The following is a 24935-nucleotide window of genomic DNA, read 5'->3' on the forward strand; positions in this document are numbered from 1 at the left end:
ATCAAACTATCAAAATTAAATACAAGGAAAAAATATTAAAAGCAGCAAGGGAAAAGCAACAAATAACACAAAAGGGAATCCCCATAAGGTTAACAGCTGATCTTTCAGCAGAAACTCTGCAAGCCAGAAAGGAGTGGCAAGACATATTTGAAGTGATGAAAGGGAAAAAACGACACCAAGATTACTCTACCCAGGGCTTCCCTGGTGACGCAGTGGTTAAGAATCTGCCTGCCAGTGCAGGGGTTTTGGGTCTGAGCCCTGGTCCAGGAAGATCCCACATGACACAGAGCAGCTACGTCCATGTGCCACAACTACTGAGCCTGTGAACCACAACTACTAAAACCCGCATGCCTAGAGCCCATGCTCCACAACAAGAGAAGTCACTGCAACGAGAAGCCCGTGCACTGCAACGCAGAGTAGCCCCCGCTTGCTACAACTAAAGAAAACCCGCTCACAGCAACGAAGACACAACACAGCCAAAAATAAATAAATAAATAATTAATTAAAAAAAAAAAGATTACTCTACCCAGCAGGGATCTTATTCAGATTCGATGGAGAAATTAAAACCTTTACAGATAAGCAAAAGCACGACCAACCAGCTTTACAACAAATGCTAAAGGAACTTCTCTAGGCCAGAAACACAAGAGAAGGAAAAGACCTACAATAACAAACCCAAAACAATTAAGAAAATGGTAATAGGAACATACATATCAATAACTACCTTAAATGTAAATGGATCAAATCCTCCAACCAAAGACATAGACTGGCTGAATGGATAAAAACACAAGACCCGTATATATGCTGTCTACAAGAGACCTACCTCAGACCTAGGGGCACATACAGACTGAAAGTGAGGGGATGGAAAAAGATATTCCATGCAAATGGAGATCAAAAGAAAGCTGGAGTAGCAATTCTCATATCAGACAAAATGGACTTTAAAATAAAGACTATTACAGGAGACAAAGAAGGACACTGCATAATGATCAAGGGATCAATCCAAGAAGAAGATATAACAATTGTAAATATTTATGCACCCAACATAGGAGCATCTCAATACATAAGGCAAATGCTAACAGCCATAAAAGGGGAAATCGACGGTAACACAATCATAGTAGGGGACTTTAACACCTCATTTTCACCAATGGATGGATCATGCAAAATGAAAATAAATAAGGAAACACAAGCTTTAAATGACACATTAAACAAGATGGACTTAATTGATATTTATAGGACATTCCATCCAAAAACAACAGAATACAGTTTTTTCTCAAGTGCTCATGGAACATTCTCCAAGATAGATCATATCTTGGGTCACAAATCAAGCCTTGGTAAATTTAAGAAAATTGAAATCACATCAAGTATCTTTTCCAACCACAACACTAAGAGACTACATGTCTATTACAGGAAAAAATCTGTAAAAAATACAAACACATGGAGGCTAAACAATACATTACTAAATAACCAAGAGATCACTGAAGAAATCAAAGAGGAAATCAAAAAATACCTAGAAACAAATGACAATGAAAACACGATGACCCAAAACCTATGGGATGCAGCAAAAGCAGTTCTAAGAGGGAAGTTTATAGCAATACAATCCTACCTCAAGAAACATCTCAACTAAACAACCTAACTTTACACCTAAAGCAGTTAGAGAAAGAAGAACAAAAAAACCCAAAGTTAGCAGAAGGAAAGAACTCATAAAGATCAGATCAGAAATAAATGAAAAAGAAATGAAGGAAACGATAGCAAAGATCAATAAAACTAAAAGCTGGTTCTTTGAGAAGATAAACAAAATTGATAAACCACCAGCCAGACTCATCAAGAAAGAAAGGGAGAAGACTCAGATCAATAGAATTAGAAACGAAAAAGAAGTCACAACCGACACTGCAGAAATACAAACATCATGAGCGATTACTACAAGAAATGATATGCCAATAAAATGGAAACCTGGAAGAAATGGACTAATTCTTAGAAAAGCACAACCTTCCGAGACTGAACCAGGAAGAAATAGAAAATACAAACAGACCAATCACAAGCACTGAAATTGAGACTGTGATTTAAAATCTTCCAACGAACAAAAGCCCAGGACCAGATGGCTTCACAGGCGAATTCTATCAAACATTTAGAGAAGAGCTAACACCTATCCTTCTCAAATCCTTCCAAAATATAGCAGAGGGAGGGACACTCCCAAACTCATTCTATGAGGCCACCATCACCCTGATACCAAAACCAGACAAGGATGTCACAAAGGAAGAAAACTACAGGCCAATACCACTGATGAACATAGATGCAAAAATCCTCAACAAAATGCTAGCAAACAGAATCCAACAGCACATTAAAAGGATCATACACCATGATCAAGTGGGGTTTATCCCAGGAATGCAAGGATTCTTCAATATATGCAAATCAATGTGATACACCATAGTAACAAATTGAAGGATAAAAGCCATATGATAATCTCAATAGATGCAGAAGAAACTTCTGACAAAATTCAACACCCATTTATGATAAAAACCCTCCAGAAAGTAGGCATAGAGGGAACTTACCTCAACATAGTAAAGGCCATCATTCTCAATGGTGAGAAACTGAAACCATTTCCACTAAGATCAGGAACAGGACAAGGTTGCCTACTCCCACCATTATTATTCAACATAGTTTTGGACGTTTTAGCCACAGCAATCAGAGAAGAAAATGAAATAAGAGGAAGCCAAATCGGAAAAGAGGAAGTAAAACTGTCACTGTTTGCAGATGACATGATACTATACATAGAGAATCCTAAAGATGCTACCAGAAAACTATTACAGCTAATCAATGAATTTGGTAAAGTAGCAGGATACAAAATTAATGCACAGAAATCTCTTGCATTCCTATACACTAATGAAAAAATCTGAAAGAGAAATTAAGGAAACACTCCCATTTACCATTGCAACAAAAAGAATAAATTACCTAGGAATAAACCTACCTAAGGAGACAAAAACCTGTATGCAGAAAACTATAAGACACTGATGAAAGAAATTAAAGATGATACAAAGAGATGGAGAGATATACCATGTTCTTGGATTGGAAGAATCAACATGGTGAAAATGACTATACTACCCAAAGCAATCTACAGATTCAATGCAATCCCTATCAAACTACCAATGGCATTTTTCACAGAACTAGACCAAAAACTTCGCAATTTGTATGGAAACACAAAAGACCCCAAATAGCAAAAGCAATCTTGAGAAAGAAAAACGGAGCTGGAAGAATCAGGCTCCCTGACTTCAGACTATACTACAAAGCTACAGTAATCAAGACAATATGGTATATAGCTGATTCACTTTGTTATAAAACAGAAAGTAACACAGTATTGTAAAGCAATTATACTCCAATAAAGATGTTAAAAAAAAAAAGACAGTATGGCACTGGCACAAAGACAGAAATATAGATCAGTGGAACAGGATAGAAAGCCCAGAGATAGAAACCCATGCACATATGGTCACTTTGTCTTTGATAAAGGAGGCAAGAATATACAATGGAGTAAAGACAGCCTCTTCAATAAGTGGTGCTGGGAAAACTGGACAGCTACATGTAAAAGAATGAAATTAGAACACTCCCTAACACCATACACAAAAATTAACTCAAAATGGATTAAAGATCTAAGTGTAAGGCCAGACACTATCAAACTCTTAGAGGAAAACATAGGCAGAACACTCTATGACATAAATCACAGCAAGATCTTTTTGGACCCACCTCCTAGAGAAATGGAAATAAAAACAAAAATAAACAATGAACCCTAATAAACAATGGGACCTATTGAAACTTAAAAGCTTTTGCACAGCAAAGGAAACCATAAACAAGACGAAAAGACAACCCTCAGAATGGGAGAAAATATTTGCAAGTGAAGCAACTGACAAAGGATGAATCTCCAAAATATATAAGGAGCTCATGCAGCTCAATATCAAAAAAACAAACAACCCAATCCAAAAATGGGCAGAAGACCTAAATAGACATTTCTCCAAAGAAGATATACAGATTGCCAACAAACACATGAAAGGATGCTCAACATCACTAATCATTAGAGAAATGCAAATCAAAACTACAATGAGATATCATCTCACACTGGTCAGGATGGCCAGCATCAAAAAAATCTAGAAACAATAAATGCTGGAGAGGGTGTGGAGTAAAGGGAACCCTCTTGCACTTTTGGTGGGAATATAAATTTATACAGCCGCTATGGAGAAGAGTATGGAGGTTCCTTAAAAAACTAAAAATAGAACTACCATATGACCCAGTAATCCCAATACTGGGCAAATACCCTGAGAAAACCATAATTCAAAAAGAGTCATGTACCACAATGTTCATTGTAGCACTATTTACAATAGCCAGGACATGGAAGCAACCTAAGTGTCCATCAACAGATGAATGGATAAAGAAGATGTGGTACATATATACAATGGAATATTACTCAGCCATAAAAAGAAATGAAATTGAGTTATCTGTAGTGAGTTGGATGGACCTAAAGACTGTCATACACAGTGAAGTAAGTCAGAAAGAGAAAAACAAATACCGTATGCTAACACATATATATGGAATCTAAAAAAAAAAAAAAAAAAAAAGGTCATGAAGAACCTAGGGGCAGGACAGGAATAAAGACACAGACGTAGAGAATGGACTTGAGGACACAGTAGGGGGAAAGGTAAGCTGGGACGAAGTGAGAGAGTGGCATGGACATATATACACTACAAAATGTAAAATAGATAGCTAGTGGGAAGCAGCCGCATAGCACAGGGAGGTCAGCTCGGTGCTTTGTGACCACCTAGAGGGGTGGGATAGGGAGGGTGGGAGGGAGGGAGATGCAAGAGGGAAGAGATATGGGGATATATGTATATGTATAGCTGATTCACTTCATTATACAGCAGAAACTAACACACCATTCTAAAGCAATTATACTCCAATAAAGATGTTAAAAAAAAATAGAGTACCACAAATATAAAACAAAGCTTCCCCCCCCTCCAAATCAAGAGATAGGTGAAAATTGAATTATATTTTAAAAAAGCTCTCTGGATGACGACTTAACATACATTAAACCTATGTAAAAAGTAAGGAATATGGTCAAAATATAAACAGTGGATTCTTTTGCAATAGCCCACAATCTTATGTACAGTAATAGAAACAATCAGGTTTTTCCACGTCAATCGTGGGTCTATGGAATCTGCCTGCAGTCGTGTCTGCTGAGAGCAATTCCCACAAAATGTTACTGGGATCATTAGCAGGTCCAGACACCTTACTCTAGCCTGGCAACTAGCAGTGCTTTTTTTTTTTTTTTTTTAATTTTTAATTTTTTTTTTTTAAATTTATAAACGTTGAGTTTATCTGAACTAAATGTGAGAGGACCAACCTATATCCCCTATCTCCAGGGAATTTTCTCTTTGAATTTCTTGTTCCTGCCCAACGGGGTGGCATCGTTATCTCATGCACCCTCCCTTCTCAAGTGCCCTCCTCTTCGACTCAACCAGACCTTGATGGTGGCAGTGTGGGAACGGTCCCCTTACCAGGGACACAGGCTAGCTGCCGAGGAAAGTTACTAACGGCCACCCATTGATTGAACATAGAACAGCTGTTGTGTGTCAAGCGCACTAGACATTTGAGAGACACCTGTGCTAATGTCCACAGCATCCTTGCCAGTTAGGTATTCCTTTAACCCTCACTGGACACATGAGGTTGAACCACTAGCCTGAGTGCACACAGCTGGTCAGTGGCCTTCATGGCCCATCCACCTTCTCCCTTGTACATGACTGTCACTCTCAAGGAAGGAGGCAGGTGGAAAAGCTCGGGACTAAGGATTCCTCCACATCTACCCACACCAGACTATCTCTCTGGGCGGTGCAGGGTGATTTTCTCAACCTCACTGAGAAAGATGCTTCAGCTCTTGGGCACACTTGAGACCATCCCAGGCATTTCTGTTCTGCCTAAGCTGCTTCCCTTCCTCACACTGGGGACTCCTGAGAGGAAAAGCTGCTACCTTCTGGCTGGCAAGCCTGGCAAAGTGGGACTTTGGCTGTTGTGCTGAGCTAAGGTGCATGTCACCGCTGCTTGGCACTCATGGGTTTAAAACAGTGGCTACTGGACCGGCCAGTGAAGCTGCCACTTCTGTTTGTGGCCCTGTGTTATTGGTGTCGATGCCTCTGGGATCTCCATAGCAACAGTCCCAGGGAGGAGAGAAGCAGGTGTGATGTTTACCTTCCTGAGGAAGGGCGGGCGGATGCTTTACTCCAATTAGAACCAACCCCAATTAGAACCACGTGCCCAAATCGAGCTGGCTGGGGAAGCCCTCCCCGGCTGCCCTTCCTCAAACTTCTGACTCCCGCCCCCTCATCGTGCTCGTCACTTATGGGGCTCTGTGCAAAGTCCGACCTCTACCTGTTAGTTTTGGTGGGTGATGGGAGACCTTCCTCCATGGTCCCCAGCTGTGCAGGGACAAATCTGGAACCGGGAAGGCATGCCGGATGCCGGGAGTGACAAGCGCTCAGCAGCTGTGCCCGACACTGGTGGCACAATGCCCAGTCCCCGACTCCCCAGCCTCCTGTCCAAGTTGTGCATTTCCATTTTCCCTGCTGCTTTTTTCACCTCATGCAGGAGAAATGCCCCCCTTTTATTACCGGATCTCTTATCTCCTTCCTCTCGTTCTGACTGAAAAACCCTGGTGCTCTTTCTGCACTCAGCCTGCAGCAAGTTCTTGGTGGACACAGGGGTGGAGCGGAGGTGGGCATCCTGTTCACAAGGCCCCCCGATGGCACGCCTTCCTTAGCCCACGCTGTGCTTGCCTCCTCTTCCTTAAATGTACTCTGGCATCTCTGCGCTGGTTCACCCCAAACTAGGCAAGGGACCAAAGACTCAAGGAAACAGGGACGTGGCTGAGTTGCTATCGGCAACAACTCGATGCTGCTTTTTTTCCAACTAGGAAGTTCGAGTGACCCTTGACTAGGGCGACAGGGGAGAGCGCTGCTGAAGTCTAGTGGATGAGACAGCAGGAGGGATCACTTGCTCGGCAGTGTGAGATCCTTCTCAGGACCCAGGAGGACTCTAACCCCACCCTCCCAAGGGCACTTCTCATCTCCCGCGAACACGTTCACCCAGAACACATCCATGGCTTGGGGTCCTTGGTTAAGCCGGCTGCCAAGGCAGAGTTTCGAGGGCACAGGCTGCCAATATGCTGACTGTCCCCACCGCCCCAAAGCATAATCTTTCCGTGAATGTCCAAGTCCATTCGGATACACATTCAAAGGGGGCTGTGGCTCATTTCTCTCTCCTCCCTACTCTCAGGAATGCAGTTTGGCGGGCATTTATCAGACATGTATTTCTAACCTGAAAAAGTGCAGCAGGGGACAGGTCAAGCAGCAATTTTCAAGACATCGCTGGACAGAAACGTGGGCTGATGGAATTCTTAGCCACAGAGAACCTTCTCACTTCCCTACAAACCCTTTTCACATGTCGCTGCAATGCTCTCCATCCCTGTGACACAGGGGATGGGCGGTTCCCTAGCCCTCTTCTCCCCTGGTGGTCTAGCAGGTAGAAAGGTGAGATTTCCAAGTTTCCCACAGGACTTGGCCCTGGACCACAGAGGAAGAGCAATGGAAGCTGTAAGTGGGAGACTAAGCCTCAGGATGCTGCTGTTGGGTCTAAAAGCATCTTCAAAGATAGAGGGCATTTCTGCTAGGGGTCCAGGAGAAGCGAGTTACAGGATCAATACCTGAAGACATTATCTGTACATTGCCTCTGGGACAAGGCACTCATCTCCGTGTCATTTCTAGACCCCTCAGCTTCTTGTTTCTTAGGAAGAAAAAACTATGGGTGTAAAAAAAGAGGCAGGAGAAATGGGCACACTAAAAAATGGGTGCCACTGTCCATGGAACTAGGGTGTGAGAACAGGAGGGGTGGGCAGAGATGAGGCCACGGACAAACAGATCATCTCTTCCGGATTTGGAGCACCTTCTGGGCAGAAGGATCCCAAAGAAGGTTAGAGAGTTCGGACGCCGGGATCACTCACCCACTGCTGGAAGGAAGCCACCTCGGGGGTGAAATGCAGCGGCCATTCTGACTCTGCGCCAACAGCACTAGGCAATTGTGTTTTTAGGAAGGGAAGTGAAGAATAACTTATCCAGCTGAAACCGTGAAGACCTGTGGCTTTAGGGGAGCCCCTGCCCAGACACGCACACAGCAGCAGCGGGCAGGCGGTCCATGCGCAGAGGCACATGCAGGTCTGCAGCGTATGTTACACACGTACCATACACTGAACACGGAGGCGTGTTATCAGGCAGGTAGCACATGCACCTGTGTATGCAGCTGTGCACACGCTCATGTGAGTGTTTACACCACAGGCACTTGCAGAAGCATCTCATGCAAGGTTCACGAGCAACCACACGATTGGCTGTAGAGCTTCACGTCAGGCTCCTAAGATGCCAGTCTTTGACAGACACTGCAAACTTCAAGCATTTACCTTAAGATACATATATAAACCTGACTTTCCCCAGGAAAAAGCCATTCGTGTCAGTGGAAATGGCCTCTCTGCTTCTGTTTCTGTCAATACTGCAAGCAGTGGGAGCGTGCCGCCCAGGGGGCTGGCTTCCAAGGGATTTCAAAGCATCCCCTGCCACTTGGTTCTGACTCCTCCAACCACCCCACTTTGTAGCACGCAGTTAAAAACTAGGAGCCTCTGTTTATCTGGCAGATGGAGCAACCAGACTTGGTGAGGTTGTACTGCTCAGGGTGGCTCCAGGCAGGCAGACAGCTGACAGGTGAGGGTTTCTGGGAACGAGGCTTCTGCGGTGCAGAGCGCTACGTCTGCAGGACTGGATTTCATGCTCTTATAGGGGAGAACCATCTCCGATCTGTGTCTGGAAGCAGGAGGCATCTTAGGGTCCCGTACCTCAGGAGTCGGGGCAAATGTCAGATCCTGACAACGTAGGCAGTGTTTCCTTGGTGGCCCTCCCCACATCCTGGCACCACACTGCTACAAGCCCCTAGCTCCTACAGCTTCCTGGGAAGTGCACAGGGGCCCTGAGAAATAGACCACAGGGCAGAAGCTGGTGTGCTGGGTACCACAGTCCCTCCATTCCTAGGGAAAGCAGAGAAACTGGCTCTCTGAGTTGACTTTCAAAATAAGACAGTAATAATAGCTACCATTTACCGAGTAGAGTCATGAGCCGGTTGCTGTAATAAACGAATGTGCTTTGCGCACAATTGTCGTATTTGAGATACGCGTGTCACCATCCTCAACTGCAAAATAAATACAATAATACCTACCTTGCAGGGCGTGGCTGGAAATCAGATAAGGTAATAAGAGCTAATGGGCTGCAGGTAACGTCATAATAATGAAAATAATAATACAAAGAGTTATACTTAAGCATATATACTGCAAACACTACGCTAAGCACTTTATGTATTCTTTCCCTCTTAAGCATTTACTCTTATCTTTTTTACAGATGAGGAAACTGAGGCTTGGAGTCTGAAACGCACAGTTAAGTGGTGGAGCTGGGGGAGAACCGAAGTCCCTCTCAGGCCAAGTTCTGCATGACACGGATGCCCACAGTGCGACAACGTGAGCGCCCAAGACATGGCAGCTGTTCTTGTTATGCCCTCATTTAGTGCCAACATCCACCCAGGGCAGCAGGCATCATTGTACCCATCGGGCAAGTGAGCGGCTTGCCCAGGGTCTTATACCAACTTCAGGTGGAGAAATAGGATTCAACGGGGGGCTGCCCATCCCTGACCCTGAGCCCATTCTCTACATTCTGGTGGCCCCTAAAGGGATGTTGTTCTCAGGGGGCGGAGCCAGCAGGTCATCTTCAGTAGGGGATGAGGATGCAGTTGGGGGAAATATCACTGCCAGGTTTTTGACATTTAACCTCTCATAGGTAGTGCTGTTCAGTCACACCCAGATAGCTGGCTGAGGAGCAGTGAGGACAGCTCAGGGCAGGACGAGGGGCCAGCTGGAGCCTCTCAAAACAAACTCCTGCCAGGGCAAGATGCACGTCGCTGTGCAGTCCTCCGTGCAGTCCTGGGGAGAATGGAAAGAAAGGGGACCCTGACATCAAACCTACACAAAGCTGCTGAAGGGCAAGCTGGGGGCCCTAGTGGCCACCACCCCAGCCGCACGCCTTCCTGGTGGTCCTCATAACGTCCTACACATCTAGAAAAAATTCAGCAACGCTCTGACTGAGGGCTAGCAAATGAGGGGCTCTGAAGCTGTGTCGTTACCAAGGAAACCGCCCTTGAGGACATGACCACAGGGCGGTGACCGCTCACAAATACTCATGGTTGAATCCTTCACATAGTTAGAATGATGGAAGCCCTGGAACCTGCCAGGATCATTCAGGACAGAGGATCCATCAGAACTTCCCCTCTACTTTTGCCACAGCTCACAAGGTTGGCTGAGTTTTGTACTGGCGGCTCCATCTCCATTTCCCAACTTAGTGTGCTATGAGGGAAAGGGCAGGCCCTCTACCCTTACTTGATGGTCTGTCCTCTCCCATCAGCTGTGGGGATTTGGACGCATGTGCTCTTGGTACAAATGAGAAAGGCCAGGGGCATGGCGTAAATCAGTTCTCCAACCCTGGGAAAGAGCATGGGCACCCCCCGGATCCCCATATCTCTCTCCCCTACCTCTTGTATCCAGGCATCAGTCACGCCCAGCAGAGTTTTAAAGGCCTGTATGAGGGAACACAGTAACAATCAACTCTGACTGGGCTTTCTTTAGCTTCAAAAAATGTCCTATTAAAACTTTGCTGACTTTATCGGGATCACCATGTTTAATGAGAGGCCTCAAAGAATTTGAAAGCAAAAGATGAGGAGAGGAAAAAAGCCATAAGCTGTAATCACCATAATTATACAATCCCATGATGAGTTGAAGGCAGCCCTGGCAATGCCCGAGAGAGGAGGGAGTGTCATTTGCAATCAGGTTGGTCCTCGGGACAGCTGGCAAGAATGTGACACGAGAGCCCTTCCCTTCCCCTGAGTTGGGCTGAAGATGAGTCCTCACGGAAGGGCCCAGGAGGAGGGAGCCCACGAGCGCAGTTTCCCCGTGGTCTAAGGTATCAGGGGGCGTGTTCTGTTCCTGGCCAGGCTGAGACAGTTTGGGGGCCAGCTTGTCTGCCTGGAACCTGCACTGGCATCAGGTAACAGGCAACCGGCTTGATCATCTTTTCTTTCAACAAAACACCCTTTCTGGATGGAAATGATGTCAGGCCAAGCCTTCTCCAGCATATGGCCAGGGCACCCCGCACACGCCAACCCTGGCTGTGCTCAGCCTCCCTAAGCCAACGGGCACCGGTGTCCTCCGTGCACTGATTTCCTCCTGGGCATTCAGGCGAGAGAGGCCTGTTGCCCAGGGCTCAGCTGCAGCAGCAGCAGCGATTGGCTTAAAAAACCGAAAACAAAAGGCCAGGATGACGAGTGCAGGGCAGCAATTCCACTTCTTGACAGTGGCCTGGCCTTGCCTTCATCGTCATCTGGCTTTTCTCCCTCAAGGTAAAATCTAATCTTCTCCGGATCCCTCTCCTCCAGTCTCAGAAAACTCCCTCCATGTGATCTGTCCTCCTCTTCCGTACCTTATTTATAAGCCATATGATAAAATGCAGTAGTTCACAAGTATTTAATGCAGCCGAGGATTCCATTTGGAAGAGGTGATGGAATGTAGAGCAGAAAGCTGCTCTACCATATCCTTGGCCACTCAGCTTCTGAACGTTTCCAGGGAGCTCCTTTTTTCCTTGGGGTGACATATTCCATCGTTGGGAAGCTGCTACTGTTAGAATATTCTTAGAATGAGTGACCGTCCCCATGTCTTCTACGCATGTGTTCTAGCTTTGTCTGGAACAATCCAGAAATGTCCACTCACTCTGGGAGACGAACACACATATAGCTCTAGATGGTTATTGAATCTCTTTAGGGGCAGGACGCCTTTATCTCCTTCAGTCTCATCTGACATGGCTTCCAGAGTCCCCAGCTATTCTCTTCTGAATTTTCTCTAGTTTGTTGAAGTTCCCGATAAAGCGCAGGGGCTTAGAACCAAGATCAACACAGTCTAGAGCAACACAGAGAGCAGTGGAGCACTTCTTTTCTGACTGTTCCACTTTTGTTATTACAACCTAAAGTTGCTTAAAAAAAAAAAGTGATCGCATCCTGCTTTTGCTTCTATCAGGCTTGTAATCAATTGCAACCCTAGAATTTTTTAAACTTGAATTACAGTGAAGGCTAGGAATGCCACCCTGTAGTTGTGAGACTGAATTTTTTTTAACATAAATTTTATCTGGTTAAATTATACCTGGTTGTTTGGACCCATCATTCTACCTGAAGGAGATGGTTTTATGGTAATTCCATTACCTATCCAATGAGCAGTACCTTCCAGGTTTGCAACTTTGAGTGTGACTGACATGTTTGTCTCTCCATCTGAGTCATCAAAAAGGATGTGGATAGGACAGGGCTATGGCTGGACCCTTGTGGCCACAACTAGAAACTGCATTTCCCATGGACATAGATCTGTTAATTCACCATCTTATCAGCCATTAAGATGCGATGAATATACTTGCTTTCCCTAATGATGGGCAAACATAGAGGCAGCGGAGGTGGAGGGGGTACAGGGGACAGGAACCGATAGTATTTTCAACCTTATTGCACTGGTATCTGGTCACAAATAAGTATTTTCTGGAGCAAGGGATGTAGTTATGACGGTCATCCATCTACAGTAAGCCAGGCTTGCAAGGAGGGTGTGGAAAGTTCCTGCACATATTACACCAATGAGGCCCATTCTTGTCTGGGGCTGTGGTACCATTGCTCAGGCCAAAATGAATCGACCGTGACCGGCGGGTGTGGCAGAACTCTTGCCATTTGGACGCTGCCACTGCCCGGGCAGCTATACACTCCCAACCCCGTCCCACCTTCCCGTCTGTCAGGGAGCCAGCAAACAAACACTCAAGGGTCTTTCTCTCATTGGCCTTCAGGTAACATCACTAAACTGAAGATCCCACTGCTCCAAGCTCTTTTCAGCTCCTCTGCGGTGTCCCAGTTAGCATTCTGCTTCATAGCAACATTTTAGAGCTTGTTCCTTCCTACAGATTTGTATCCTGCCCTCCTTCCAGAATACCATGGTTCCCAAACTCGATTTGAACCAAAGATACTCATTTGCTGCTCAGAAACAGGGGAGACTCCCGCGTTGCTTTCACCAGGAGCTCATTCTGGGGGAATGCCGCGGCTGGCTTACTTCTCAGCCTTTGACCTTGAGCTCTCTGACTTCTAACCGTCCTTTGACCTTGAGCTCTCTGACTTCTAACCGTCCAGTCTGGACACAGGCAGAGTTGGTCTCTTCTCCCTGACCTTGACATTGGCAGCTTTGTCTCCTTCCTAGGTTCCTGCTATTCCAAAGCCTGCCTAATGCCTGGAGGTTTGTCTCCTGCCCCTTGCGTGGTACCGCTGCTCCCCTGGCAGGTCCGAGGCGGATTCTGTCCTCTGGAGAAGCGGGCGTCCTGTCCCCTGCGTGGCCTGCACTCCCCGCCGTTCATCCCGCTGAGGGCCCTGTGGTCGGTCACCTTCACCCTCTGCCTTCTCCCTGGACAGATGGGAGCCCATGGCCGTTCTCACGTGGCTGCCTGGGGACATGAGCCAGAAATCTGACGGTACAAGCAACAGGGAACGGGCTGAAATCCCACAGCCCCATCAGCCACTTCTAAAGAGAGAGATCCTTCTAGAAGGACGTCTTTCCTGAGTGGGGGGTAGGAGGAAGGCTCTGTTACGGCAAAGGGCTGCAGGTCAGCTCCCGAAATAGCTTCCCACCTGGCACATCCATCCACAGTGTGCCCCCAGCCTGCCTCGCGGGAGACTGGCAGGGATGCGATCTGGATCGGAATCACTGGCTGTAAACACACAGCTGTGCCTTTCTGCCTCATGGGAGTTTTTCACTTGACTGCTCGGCACACTGGGGTCTGGGGAAGGCAGGAGAAGCCCGGGGCGGGGGAGAGGGAGGGCCGGCCAGAGGAGGAGGGAGTAGTTTTGCAGAGCCTAGCTGTCCCCTGGGTCAGGAGGCTGAGTCACTGCCGCATTTCTTCTCGAGTGGGCACTCCGTGGGGAGGGCGTTTTGGGCTGCTTTTGGTTGACAGGTTGAACCATCAGCTGGGGGTTCCTCCTTCCAAGAGGACTGGCAGTGTCAAAAATGACAACCTCTGACCCTTTTTGATAAATAAAAATCTCACCCTTTCCCAGAGTTTCAGAAAGAACCCCTCCCAACACCCCCTTGGAGAGCCGCTTTATCTCTTTGTCTTCTCTGTATCCTGCCAGCTAAGCTGATTCAGCTGTCTTACATTTGATCGTTGGTTTATAAAAAAAATAAACTTTTACATTTTCATTTTCCAGCTACAAAACTATAATATTAAACATGCTTTTTCAAACTTCACTTGGACCCTAGATGGAGAGAGAAGGATCGAGACCAGAGGAGACTTAACCTACCACTGACTATAACCAGGTTAACACGCCCTCTGTGCCCTCTTTTTGGGCATTAAGAGAGGACAGTGGAAAGCCGGCCCGGAGTTCTCCAGGGAACTAGAAAGTGTGGTAGCAGGAGAACAGCAGAGTGATGCTGAGGTCACCAGATACTCAGAGTCTATTTTTCCCACCCTCCCACAATGCACGGGGTGATGTGGCAGCAGCCACGCAGAGCCCATCCCTCTGCCCGACTGACCTCACCCCCACCTCCCGACACACACCCAGCTGGGCATCCGTCCTGGAATGGGGGGGACTGCGGCACTGGCAAGACTGACAGGGTGCGTGGTGCCTACCCTGCTCTTTGCGACCTCTCCCTCCCTGCCCTCCAGGGGTCACAGTGTACAGTGAGGGATGGGCTGTGTGTCAGGTGCCAGTCGCACTCAGTTCTGACAGTGCTTTATTGTCAAATCCCTGTCAAAGGATTTTAAATACATACCCAACTCAATTCCAAATATGGTTTCCTTCCCAGTGTCAAGGGTGGGCAGCCACTTCCCAGGCAGGAAGGCAGCTCCTCTCTCACTCTGAGGGACGATTAGCACAACTCGCAAATCTCAGGATAGAGAGAAGCACAGACCTATAGAACATTCCAGCTGAAAAGGTCCACAGAGATGATCTAGTCCACACCATTGCTCACAGGAGAAAACCAGGGCTCAGAGAAGCACAGACCTATAGAACATTCCAGCTGAAGAGGTCCACAGAGATGATCTAGTCCACACCACTGCTCACAGGAGAAAACCAGGGCTCAGAGAGGGCTAGTGATGGGCCTGAGGCCACACTGTTAGCAAGCTGAGCCTGGAAGCAGGAGCCACCCTGCATGGAGCTGCTGAGGAGTTTCCCAGAGTCCCAGGGGAAGTCCTTGCTGCTCAAGACGGGCAGGTTTTCATGTTTTCCCTCCCCAGCACTGCTATGGAATCCGCCCCCATCTCTAGGCAGGCCCGGGTCTCACTGCTGCTGGATCTCAGGGTTCTGAGATGGGAGAGGCTGGCACTACAGTCTGCGACCCAGACGTCCCCATGGGGCCCAAGGACTGTTTGCAATCAGAATCAACTCTAAAGAATTTTTAGCCAATCGTTCCTTGCTGGAGGCCCCGAAAGGATTTTTTCAACTGAGGTCAAGGCCCTCTGGGGGTTCTGCTGAGTCTAGGTGTTTGAGAACTCATTGCAGCAGAGTGCATGGCTCTGCCCCTGACACGCTGAGGGGGAGGAGGAGACAGCCTCCCTGGGGAAGGAGCTGCTGTGGGGGGGGGAGGGGGGTGGGCGGAGCACCCTGGCTGCCGGCCCTCTGCCTCGCCTGCCAAGGGTCTCAGCCTTCCACTTCTGGTTCAGCACCTGGGCCTGGGGCCGGAGCTGCCTGGAAGGTGGTGGGAGGTGAGTTGCAGACTTTTTAGCCCTCATTAGCTTTTCCTTGGCTTTTGGTTGGGGCGGGAGGAAAGGGAGAGGGCGGGAGGGTGACAGCTGGCTCCCAGAACTTCCTGGTCTCCATCTGACTTTCCCGCTGCATTCCTTGGCAGGCAGGACAGAAACGCTTGGAGATGCTGCTTGGCGCACGCCAAGGCTCCCTCAGCTCCCGGCCCTTGCTGCTTCAGTTCCAAGGAGCACCTCGACAAAGCCCAACTGTGATGCTCTCTTACGAGAGTGATGAACACCTGGCTCTCATCTCTGCTCTCCTCCGAGGCCTCCAGCGTAGCTCAGGCACCAGCGACCCCATTGCCCATCTCGGGAGCCTGAGGCTACAGCTGATGAGGCTCTCAAGAGGACACCTGGGGCTTCGGCTGAGCGCCCAGGCAAAGGTGTCCAGGGAGGCTGATGCCACCGTCACCCAGGGCTGCCACTTCTGCTAACTCAAGGGCTATCCCTCGCAGATACCATGCAGAGGACTTCTTCTAGCGTTTCCTCCCGGAGCTCCTCCTGTGGAGTTCTCACCAGATGGCTTTGGCCACCATGTGAAAAGGGCAATCAAATTGCTGCTGTTGAGCCTTGGCTAATGGCCCTCCTCCCATGCATCCTTGCTGTCCTCTATGTCAGAGTCGCCCCTTGTGGGGCCCTCCCTGCTTTGCGGTAGACCCTGAAGGAATGAGCACGCCTAAGAGAGAGCAGGGGGATGGACAGCCTTTCCGCTCTGGCCACCCTCATTGTCATCTGTCAGCCACAAAACCAGGAAGATGGTGGAGAATGGCAGACTGGTGGGCACTGAGCAGTAGCAAGCAGTCTCTAGTTAGAGAAGACCCTCCTCCCCGCCGTCAGCAGTGCCTGGGACCTCCCACCAGAGAGTCTGCAGAGGAGACGGAGGGTGATGCAAAGGCAACCCGCAGAAGTTTCCTACTGTGGCTTTCATATTCTGCAGCCACTGTGAAAGGAAGCTTCCCAGTGGACAGGACTAGGGAGAGAGAGGCTCCATTCATTTGACCCGAGGCCACGTCTTCGGCCCCCTTTGAGAAGCCGCTATGGGTTACAGCTCTTCCTGGGCCTGGAGCTCTTGGGACCGGGGCCACCACGTTCAGTGATGTGAGTCATCCACTGCACAAGGGCAGCTGAGGGTCAAGGAGGGGCTGAAATCCAGCTGCACGTTGCGTGGCCAGCTGGGCATCCGTGGGGCTGGGCTCATCAGAGAGAGTCCTGTTTTCTGCTCTGAATAAAAATGCGATGTGGGCTGGCTGTGCCACGCCATGGACTTTGAGTGACGTCTGCTTCTGAACCTGGGCCTGCCCTGTCAAAAGCAGGCCATTATGCAAGCTCCGTGGCTCTAGGTGGCCCAGCTACACAATGCCTCGGCACAGCGTACCCCGCACTGGCTCTGATGTTCAAGCTCTGCGTGACTCAGAATGACGCTTCCATTGGAAGGAGCAGCTCACCCAGCAATGCCTCTGATGGGGATCGCAAGGCTCCTTCTGCACCCAGACCAGGGTGGCCCCAGCAGCTTCCGTGAACCACAGTGAACTACTCCCTAGGATCGCACGTCAAAGGGGGCATCTGGGGCCTTCAACAGATAATCCCTCCATATCATGATACACCTGAGTCTGGGAAAGCACGACCTGGTTTCTCCACATGTTCCTCCTTTACCAAGAAAAGAAAGGACACTGGCGTGGGAGAAATTCTGGACCCAGATTCAGTTTTGATAAGAAGTGAGCTGACTGAGATAACTAACCACCTGGGTCAACACTTCTTGCCACTAGTTAGTCCTAAATGGCAGCGGCCTCACATCCTTGGCGCACGGACTGCCCAGCTTCACCCCCTCATTTTCCCATTATTGGTTCCACGACATGGATGGTCTTTTTACACATATTTCCCAGCACCATGAGAATGCTATTGAACAAGTCTTTCATTGAGTTTTATAGTTTGCAGTATGTAGCAGATGAAATATTCACGTAGACCTTCTTTTAAAGAAATCAAGCACTTTGTGTATATTATATCCAGAAGATGGCCATTAAAGTGCAAGGCATTTTCGTTGGCCGGTTAATTCCGTTTGATTAGAACACTGGGCTGTGGAGACCACGTTCTCGGGTTCCAGCCTCAAGTACTCTGAGAGTTGCTACGGCCATGGGCAGTTTCCTCAAACTCAGCCTCATCTTGTTACCCCAAGTGGTGTTACCCCAAGAGCACAAGGAACAAGGATGGATCAATACAAATCCATCTCCACCTCCACCACTGGAAACAAAAACTCAGAACGCCCCACGCCTTAGAGTCTTCATAGAAAACATAGCGTGGAATTCAGGAAGTTTTTGGTTTTGAAGTTCGGGCCTTCTCTCATAGAGATGCTAAAAATCTCAGGAACGTGGCAGAGTTTTCTCTTTCAGCCGGCCCTGAAACATCTCTGTAAGTTCTCCCATGTGCACACTTCAGACGCTTGGAAGGTGGTGTCTGATGCTTTCTCGTTCCAAACGCTTTGTTAACAGACCTTGGAGAACCACTGAACCAACACCACTTCTGGGATGAAGGAACATCAATAAATGCTCTTCACAGAGCTTCACTGAGATCATGCTTGCTTTCCCAATACCCACTTCTCATGAAGAGCAGCCTGGAGATGTTTGGATGCCTCATCCAAGTACCAGGCTTCCTCTCACACCCTCAGCCCACGCAGTCAACCTGAAGGGCCTCCGTGGGGCTGCAGGAGTTCTGCTTTCTCCACAGTATGCTCTGGGTTTGTCAACAAAACCCCTAAACATCTTCCACCTACAGCCTCCAGGCCTCAAAAGAGAGGGAGGGGTGGGTTCCCACCACTCTCTATCAGCCATCGGGGGTGAAGGAATTCCTGTTGGCCTTGCCTCTGACAGCCCGTGGCAGCTTCTTGGTGTATGATGTTACGTGTCCATGGCAAACCAGCCATGAAGACAGACAGGGGAACCACAGGTCTTACACTGTGCAAGTTCTGATTTCTCATGAGGAAAGGCCATGGGGAGAAAAGACCAAAGAAGAGATGGGATGAGCACGCCTATTTTAATTGCCACCTCCTAGAGTTCCTGTGATGTTTACATCTAGCAAATTCAAAATGATGTTTAAATTCAGTTAAGATGCACCTAGCTATGACAGGCAAATGACCAGGTTGTTTTCAACCCAGAATTCTTAGACTTTTCATTAAAGGGATAAAATAACGATACTAATCACACAGTAGTCAGGTTTACAAGGACTCTCCTCTTCAATAGAGGGAGGAAAAAGGCAAGTTAGCATCAGCGGGTTTCCACCCTTGGGGAAGGGAAATTTGGCCAGTTCCACACGTGGGATCCCTGCTCCCTGGCTGCCATGTTGGTTCTCTCTGGTTTGACGTGAAGAGTGCAGGCTGGGCCCCATGAACTCAGCAGCTTGTTTTTACGAGTGAGCGAATGAGCGGGACTGACTGCTTCCTGTGCATCAAGCCCTATGCCCCTGCCTTACAGAGAACATCATGGAAAGGGGAGATGGGTCTGTGCCGTTCTACAGATCATAGCCCAGAATCTCCACCAGGCACCGTGGGGAAGACCCTCCCACGGCCGCTCCACCCCATGGCTACTGCCCTCCTCTCCCTGTCACGCTGTGCAAAGAAGGCTGACAAGGGGCTGTCAGGGATGTGGGAACTCATGCAGAGGCCACTAACACACACACACACACGCGCCAGCTGTAGACCGCATCGCCACAACCCATGCAGCACGGCCGCCTTAGGCACACGCAAAAGCCGCCGACACAGCAGCAGCGGCAGCCGGCCTCGGGCACCCGCACGGTTGTCAGAGTCCACAGGGGGAAATTCGGATGTTGTTTTAGATGAGCTATGGTTCTGAGCCAATTTATTTTATGGTCCGGTTGGACGGCCTTCTCCCTGGGCTGCTGCAGAGGGTGCACCAACCGCGCAGCCCCGAGGGCAGCGGGGAGCTCCTCCCTCCTCAAGGCCACAGACAGAAGATCAAACGCCAGGCCGGAGGCTGGGCGGTTGCCCCGTGCACCGTCTGCAGAGGGAGCCGCCGGGCCTTTTGTCTTTTGCAGATCCATCCCTAGGAGAGAAGCCTCCGACCCTCGACCCTTGCAAGAGAAAACGGGTGGGTGTGTTGAGGGGAAAGCACTGGGCTCCCTCCCATCCCAAAGGAAACGACAATAATCACCACCGTACACACAGAAAACAAAACAGAGAAAAACAACCACCAAAGAAAACCAGCTGAACTTACCACACTGCGAGTGAACTTTTCTAAGGAAGTTCTACGACCTTGCTCACTTTCTGGCTTTAGGGGGGGAAAAAAAAAAAAGGGAGAAAAATACAGAAAAAAAAAAAAAATCTTCAGCTTACACATTGTTCCCCAAGAGCAGCAGTGGCAGCTAACGAACCAAAACAAAAGCAAGACAGGGCGGGGGGGAAAAAAAAAAACGGGACAAGAGAAGCAGCCAGAGCTGTGTGCAACAGTCAGTGGGAGAGACGGAAAGCAGAGCCTCCCTGGAGCTGTGAGGAGAGAGGGGTGTTTGCTTCTAGAAGAGCCATTAATCGTGCTTCGGGGCTGAAGTAGGAGCCACCGGGCTGGGAGTCGAGCCCTCGGTCAGCAGTTTGCAACTGCCTGCTCACTGCTTTTGAGTGGCCGAGCCCACGCGCAGGAGCCAACTGGGGGCCCCAACGGGGGCCCCAAACCAGACGAGCTTCCAGGGCCAGCGGGGCCTGTGGGGGAATCCTGCTGAGACGGCCAAAGCGGCCGTGGGCGAGGTGAAGTCATCGAGTCCTCCATGAGTCTGGGTTAGGACTTTTTCTGAGATTTTTCTGCTCAGATGCAGCCAGGAAGTTTGTTCACTTCCTCAACATCCTCATGGCCCCAAGTGACTCTCGTTCTGTGTCCTTAGACCAAGGAGGCTCTACCCGGGTCTTTTGCAACCACAAAGATCTTGGGCCTCAGAAGGAGCGTTCTGGACAGAAAATGCTCTCTCGGTACTCGGGCAGGTGACCCCTTCCAAGGTTTACTCACGGCAGGTGACAGCAGGCGCAGGAACCTCCCAGGGACTCCAGGCTGAGCGTCTCCCCACACAGGGGGAAGAGGAGGCAAAGCCCCTGGACGCTCCCCCCAGGCCTGGCCGTTCTCCTCTAGCGGAGGAGGAGGGGGTGTGGTGTGACCTGACCCTCTCCTCAACTTTCCTGCTTTTCCAAGGGGGGAGAATTACATCCCAAATACCTGCTAGTTTATCCCAGAGCCCAGTTCCAAGGTCCTGAATCCATGCCTGGGAAATCTGGAGAGCACACACACTCACGTGGACACACACACAGCAAATAATGGAAATTAGAGAGCTGAAGAAGCAGCCAGGTGTCTGTGGGTCTGCAGGATGTGCTGGAAGCAGAGGGGGCCAAAGGTAGCCACTGTGGGTGTGGACAAGGTCAGAGGGCTTCCTCGGCTGTCATGCCCCATCCCCTCAGCTGGCTGCTGGGAGACAGAGAGGACGCTGCAGAAGGAAGACACAGCACAGAGGACACACCGCCGCAGAGCCAGGCTGGTCTTTCTCCTTCAGGCACAGGGAACTGAAGGATCCGTGCTTGGCCTGGCACCATACTGAGTCTCCCCACTGGGGACGGCAGGACTCAGCTTCAACCCAGTGGGCAACCCGGGGGCTGTCTGTGCAGCTCAAGTCAGGCCAGTCCTAGGCCCCGCAGCTGGCATTCTGCGCCTGGCATTCTTTTCCCTTGGCTCCTGAGCTGTTGCCCACAGAGAGTGGCCACTGGCCTGACTTATTCAGGTTCCTCTGCCTTGCACAGGTCCTCCAAGCTGCCCTGGAAAACTGTACTTAAGTACTGGTACTTAAGTGTTCTGGAGGGGCCCCTCAAAACCCAGCACACCTGTCCTTGAGACCCGGCTCATCAGAGCAACTAACCTGATCTCTGAAAGTACTAGGATAGACGAGGAATTAGGGAGGAAGGACTGGAAGGCTATGCCTCCAGACTCCATCAGGAGCCTTCCTGAGCAGAAAAGTGAGGCCGATTTACATCCCTCCTCTTAGCTGGACCTCGTGGCTCACCTCCCTTCATGACCTGGACATGTAGATCGTATGGTAAGCCCATCCCTGACATCAGAAGACACTCTAGGCCTACCTGGAAGTGCCGAGTTACAAATCCAGTCCATGCCTGGAGACTCAGGGAGAAATGGAAGAAGAGGTAGGCTTGTCGCTGACTTTGGAAACAATTAACCCCTGGATATTGAAAGGGCTTTGGCATCTGCAAGAGCTTTCTGCCCCAAGGACACTCCTTGGTGTAGGGGCTGGAAGGATAATTCTAATGAACTTCATCTGGGACATTTTACGGGCAGGTCGTCCGTTCCTTCCTCGTTCAAGTGACCTCCTCCGAGAAGCTTTCCTCGTATGGGAGGATCTGTGGAATCTCAGCCCCACTCCCTGTGCTGGGGTGCGTTTTCCCTTTGTGCTCAGACCCACAGGGAGACTGAATGGCCTCTGGCTTCTTCTGGGTGTGTGGACAGGCCCAGCTGGGTCAGACTGCTAGAGGCTCACAATTTCCCCACACCGGAATCAGTTCAGGGTCTTGAGCCGCAAGAAATAAGGAACAATTACTTTGCCTTCTCCCCTGAGATCTGGGCTGGAGGCACCAAAGGTCTCCACAACTTTTCTTGAGAAACTGGGTATCAGAGCCATTACTGGTGGGGATGTCCGCCAGCTGCATCAGGGCCTCTCCACCTCCACCCTCTGGCAAGGGAGCGGGCTGGAGGTCAGGCTTCACATTTCCCATCGTAGTAGTGACACCTGATGGAAGGGATGCAGGCCAACAAGAAAGCTGGGTTCCTCACACTCTGGGAGTCCCCAAAGTCTCCTTCTCTTTCTCAGGCTCTTGGGGATGTCCTCAGGGCTACCTAAGGGCAGGCAAGCAGGACATAAATGCTCTTCTAGACTCGGGAGTGCTGTGGGACCAGCCAGATATGGAGACAAGGATGCTGGCACGTGAGGTCACAGTACACAGAAAGAGGGGCTGTGTGGCTGAGAGAGGAAGCCCGACAGACAGCGTGTTGCTGGACAACCACAGGCTCAGGGACTGCTGCCGGGAGGCTGAGAGGGAGAAGAAAGGGATGCGCACAGTCCTAAGCGGCATGGCACGGGAGTCCCGGGACTTGGTGCAAGGAGAGCCCCATTAACCACACGTGGGCCTCAGATGAGAACCAAGACGAGCAGAGCGTTTGCAGGCATACTGGAACCTTGAGCCGTCCCTCCTGCCTCCCCTTTTCCAGACCCCATGTCCCTCCTGGCTCTTCCTTCCCTCCTCCCATAAATCCAGCTGAGTTCATCCCTGCCTCAGTCACTCCCCACCACCCTGCATGCTGAGGGTCCCTGCACCCCCAAGTCCAGACACTGAGGGCCACAGGGAACGAGGACTTCATTCAGAGTGGAGGAGGAGGAAGGAGCTAGGATGCCGTTACTTCTTGGTTAAAAGAAAAAGCAAATGCTGTGGGGCAGGTGAGGGAGAGGGAGGGGCAACCACCCCAGGAAGGACTTCAGGTGCCAGATCGCCCCCTGGAAACCTATAAGCGTTTCTATCCAGAGGGGGGCGCCCCGATCCTTGCCTCATACTCATCTCTGAGCCGGTTGGGGACAGAAAATCTGTGGGGAGGGGGCTGGACTCTTCAGTGGTTTCCTAAGGGATTGGCTGATGTCACTGCCAGCCCTGTACACCTGGGCTGAGCCACTGCGGCCTCAGAATTTGGTCACACTCTCCGCTGTGGGCAGGACACGCAGATGGAGATGATGGGTCCAGGGAGACAGGATGCCACACCCTGGACCTTGTGGGGGGGCTGATGTGGTGACAATCCTAATTATATTCTATTGGAGTGGGACCAGGTACAGAAGGGAAAGAAGAAAAGAGAAAAGAAATAAAACCCAAGGGATGACATTCTCATTTCACACCGGCAGAAAGCAGCAGGCAGAGGTCAACAGTGCTAAGAAAGGCAAGGCTGCCCCTCGCAGGTACCTTCTTCCTGGCGAGCAGCAAGTCCTGGTAAGCATTTGACCGGAGGAAGCGGGCGTAGCTGTCGCTCTTCATCAGCTTGTAGATGTGCTCCTGGAAAGGCGGGAGGTGGGAAGACACAAGAAAGAACTGTCAACCAGTGCTAAAGGGAACTGCGACCCAACTGGCCACTGTGTTAGGAAAGAAACAAACAAACCGAAATATGCTTGTCTGTACCTGGAAAAACATGTAACATGTTGGCTTTGTTTCGTTTTTTTTCCCACTCAGAAAACACCAACCAAAACCTATTTTCTCTCACAGAGTGAAAGATTCCTGAGGATCATGTCGCAGAGGCTATGTAATTGGGCCTTGGGGCCACGTTGGGATGCAGTACTGCTTAATGATTAAAACCACGGGCACAGCAATAAGAAGGAAGAAGTTACTGATGCACCCAACCACTTGGATGAATCTCAAAGGAATTATGATGAATGAAAAAAAGCCCCAGAAGGTTACATACTGTATGATTCCACTGGTATGACATTCTTGAAATGACAAATTATAGGAACAGACAACAGGTTAGTGGTTACCAGAGGTTAGGGACAGGAGAGGGGCAGGGAGGGGAGGGAGGTGTGGTTATAAAAGACAACAGGAAGGGTTCTTGTGGGGGTGGACTAGCTCTGTATCTCGACACATCTTCCACATGTGATAGAGTTGTATAGAACTAAACACATACACACACATACGAGTGCAAGTAAAATTGGGAAATCTGATAAACTCGGGGGATGTAGCAATGTCAACGTCATGGCCGTGATATTGTAGTATAGCTTTTGCAGATGTTACTGTTAGGAGAAACTGGTACATGGGATGTCTCTATATTATTTATTATAACTGCTTGTGAAGCTAAAAGTATCTCAAAATAAAAAGTTTAATTAAAAAAAAAGTCTACAGGCAACGATGCAATTGGGTCAGTTTGTGCATGTCAGGGCCACCATCCCATCCTGGAAGGGGACCCTTAGAACCAGATCGTGGGGGCATCTGGGTAAATATGC

At 49.3% G+C, this 24935-nt stretch overlaps 1 protein-coding gene across 3 annotated transcripts in view; it reads right to left on the minus strand.

Annotated features, from left to right (window-relative positions):
• Nucleotides 1-24935, minus strand: part of RGS6 (regulator of G protein signaling 6) — a 575129-nt gene that overhangs the window by 10515 nt on the left and 539679 nt on the right. Inside the window, exons 16-18 of one of the 3 annotated variants that reach the window (XM_067731459.1) lie at nucleotides 23911-24000; nucleotides 20141-20194; nucleotides 8030-8096 (exon numbers count right to left, since the gene is read on the minus strand). In XM_067731459.1, coding sequence (XP_067587560.1) covers nucleotides 8030-8096; nucleotides 20141-20194; nucleotides 23911-24000 — 211 coding nt within the window. The remainder of the gene's footprint in view (nucleotides 1-8029; nucleotides 8097-20140; nucleotides 20195-23910; nucleotides 24001-24935) is intronic. The other 2 variants (XM_067731467.1, XM_067731476.1) reach the window with 2 other exon arrangements.

The sequence above is a fragment of the Pseudorca crassidens genome, chromosome 1 (genome assembly GCF_039906515.1).
Source record: "Pseudorca crassidens isolate mPseCra1 chromosome 1, mPseCra1.hap1, whole genome shotgun sequence".
NCBI lineage: Eukaryota > Metazoa > Chordata > Mammalia > Artiodactyla > Delphinidae > Pseudorca > Pseudorca crassidens.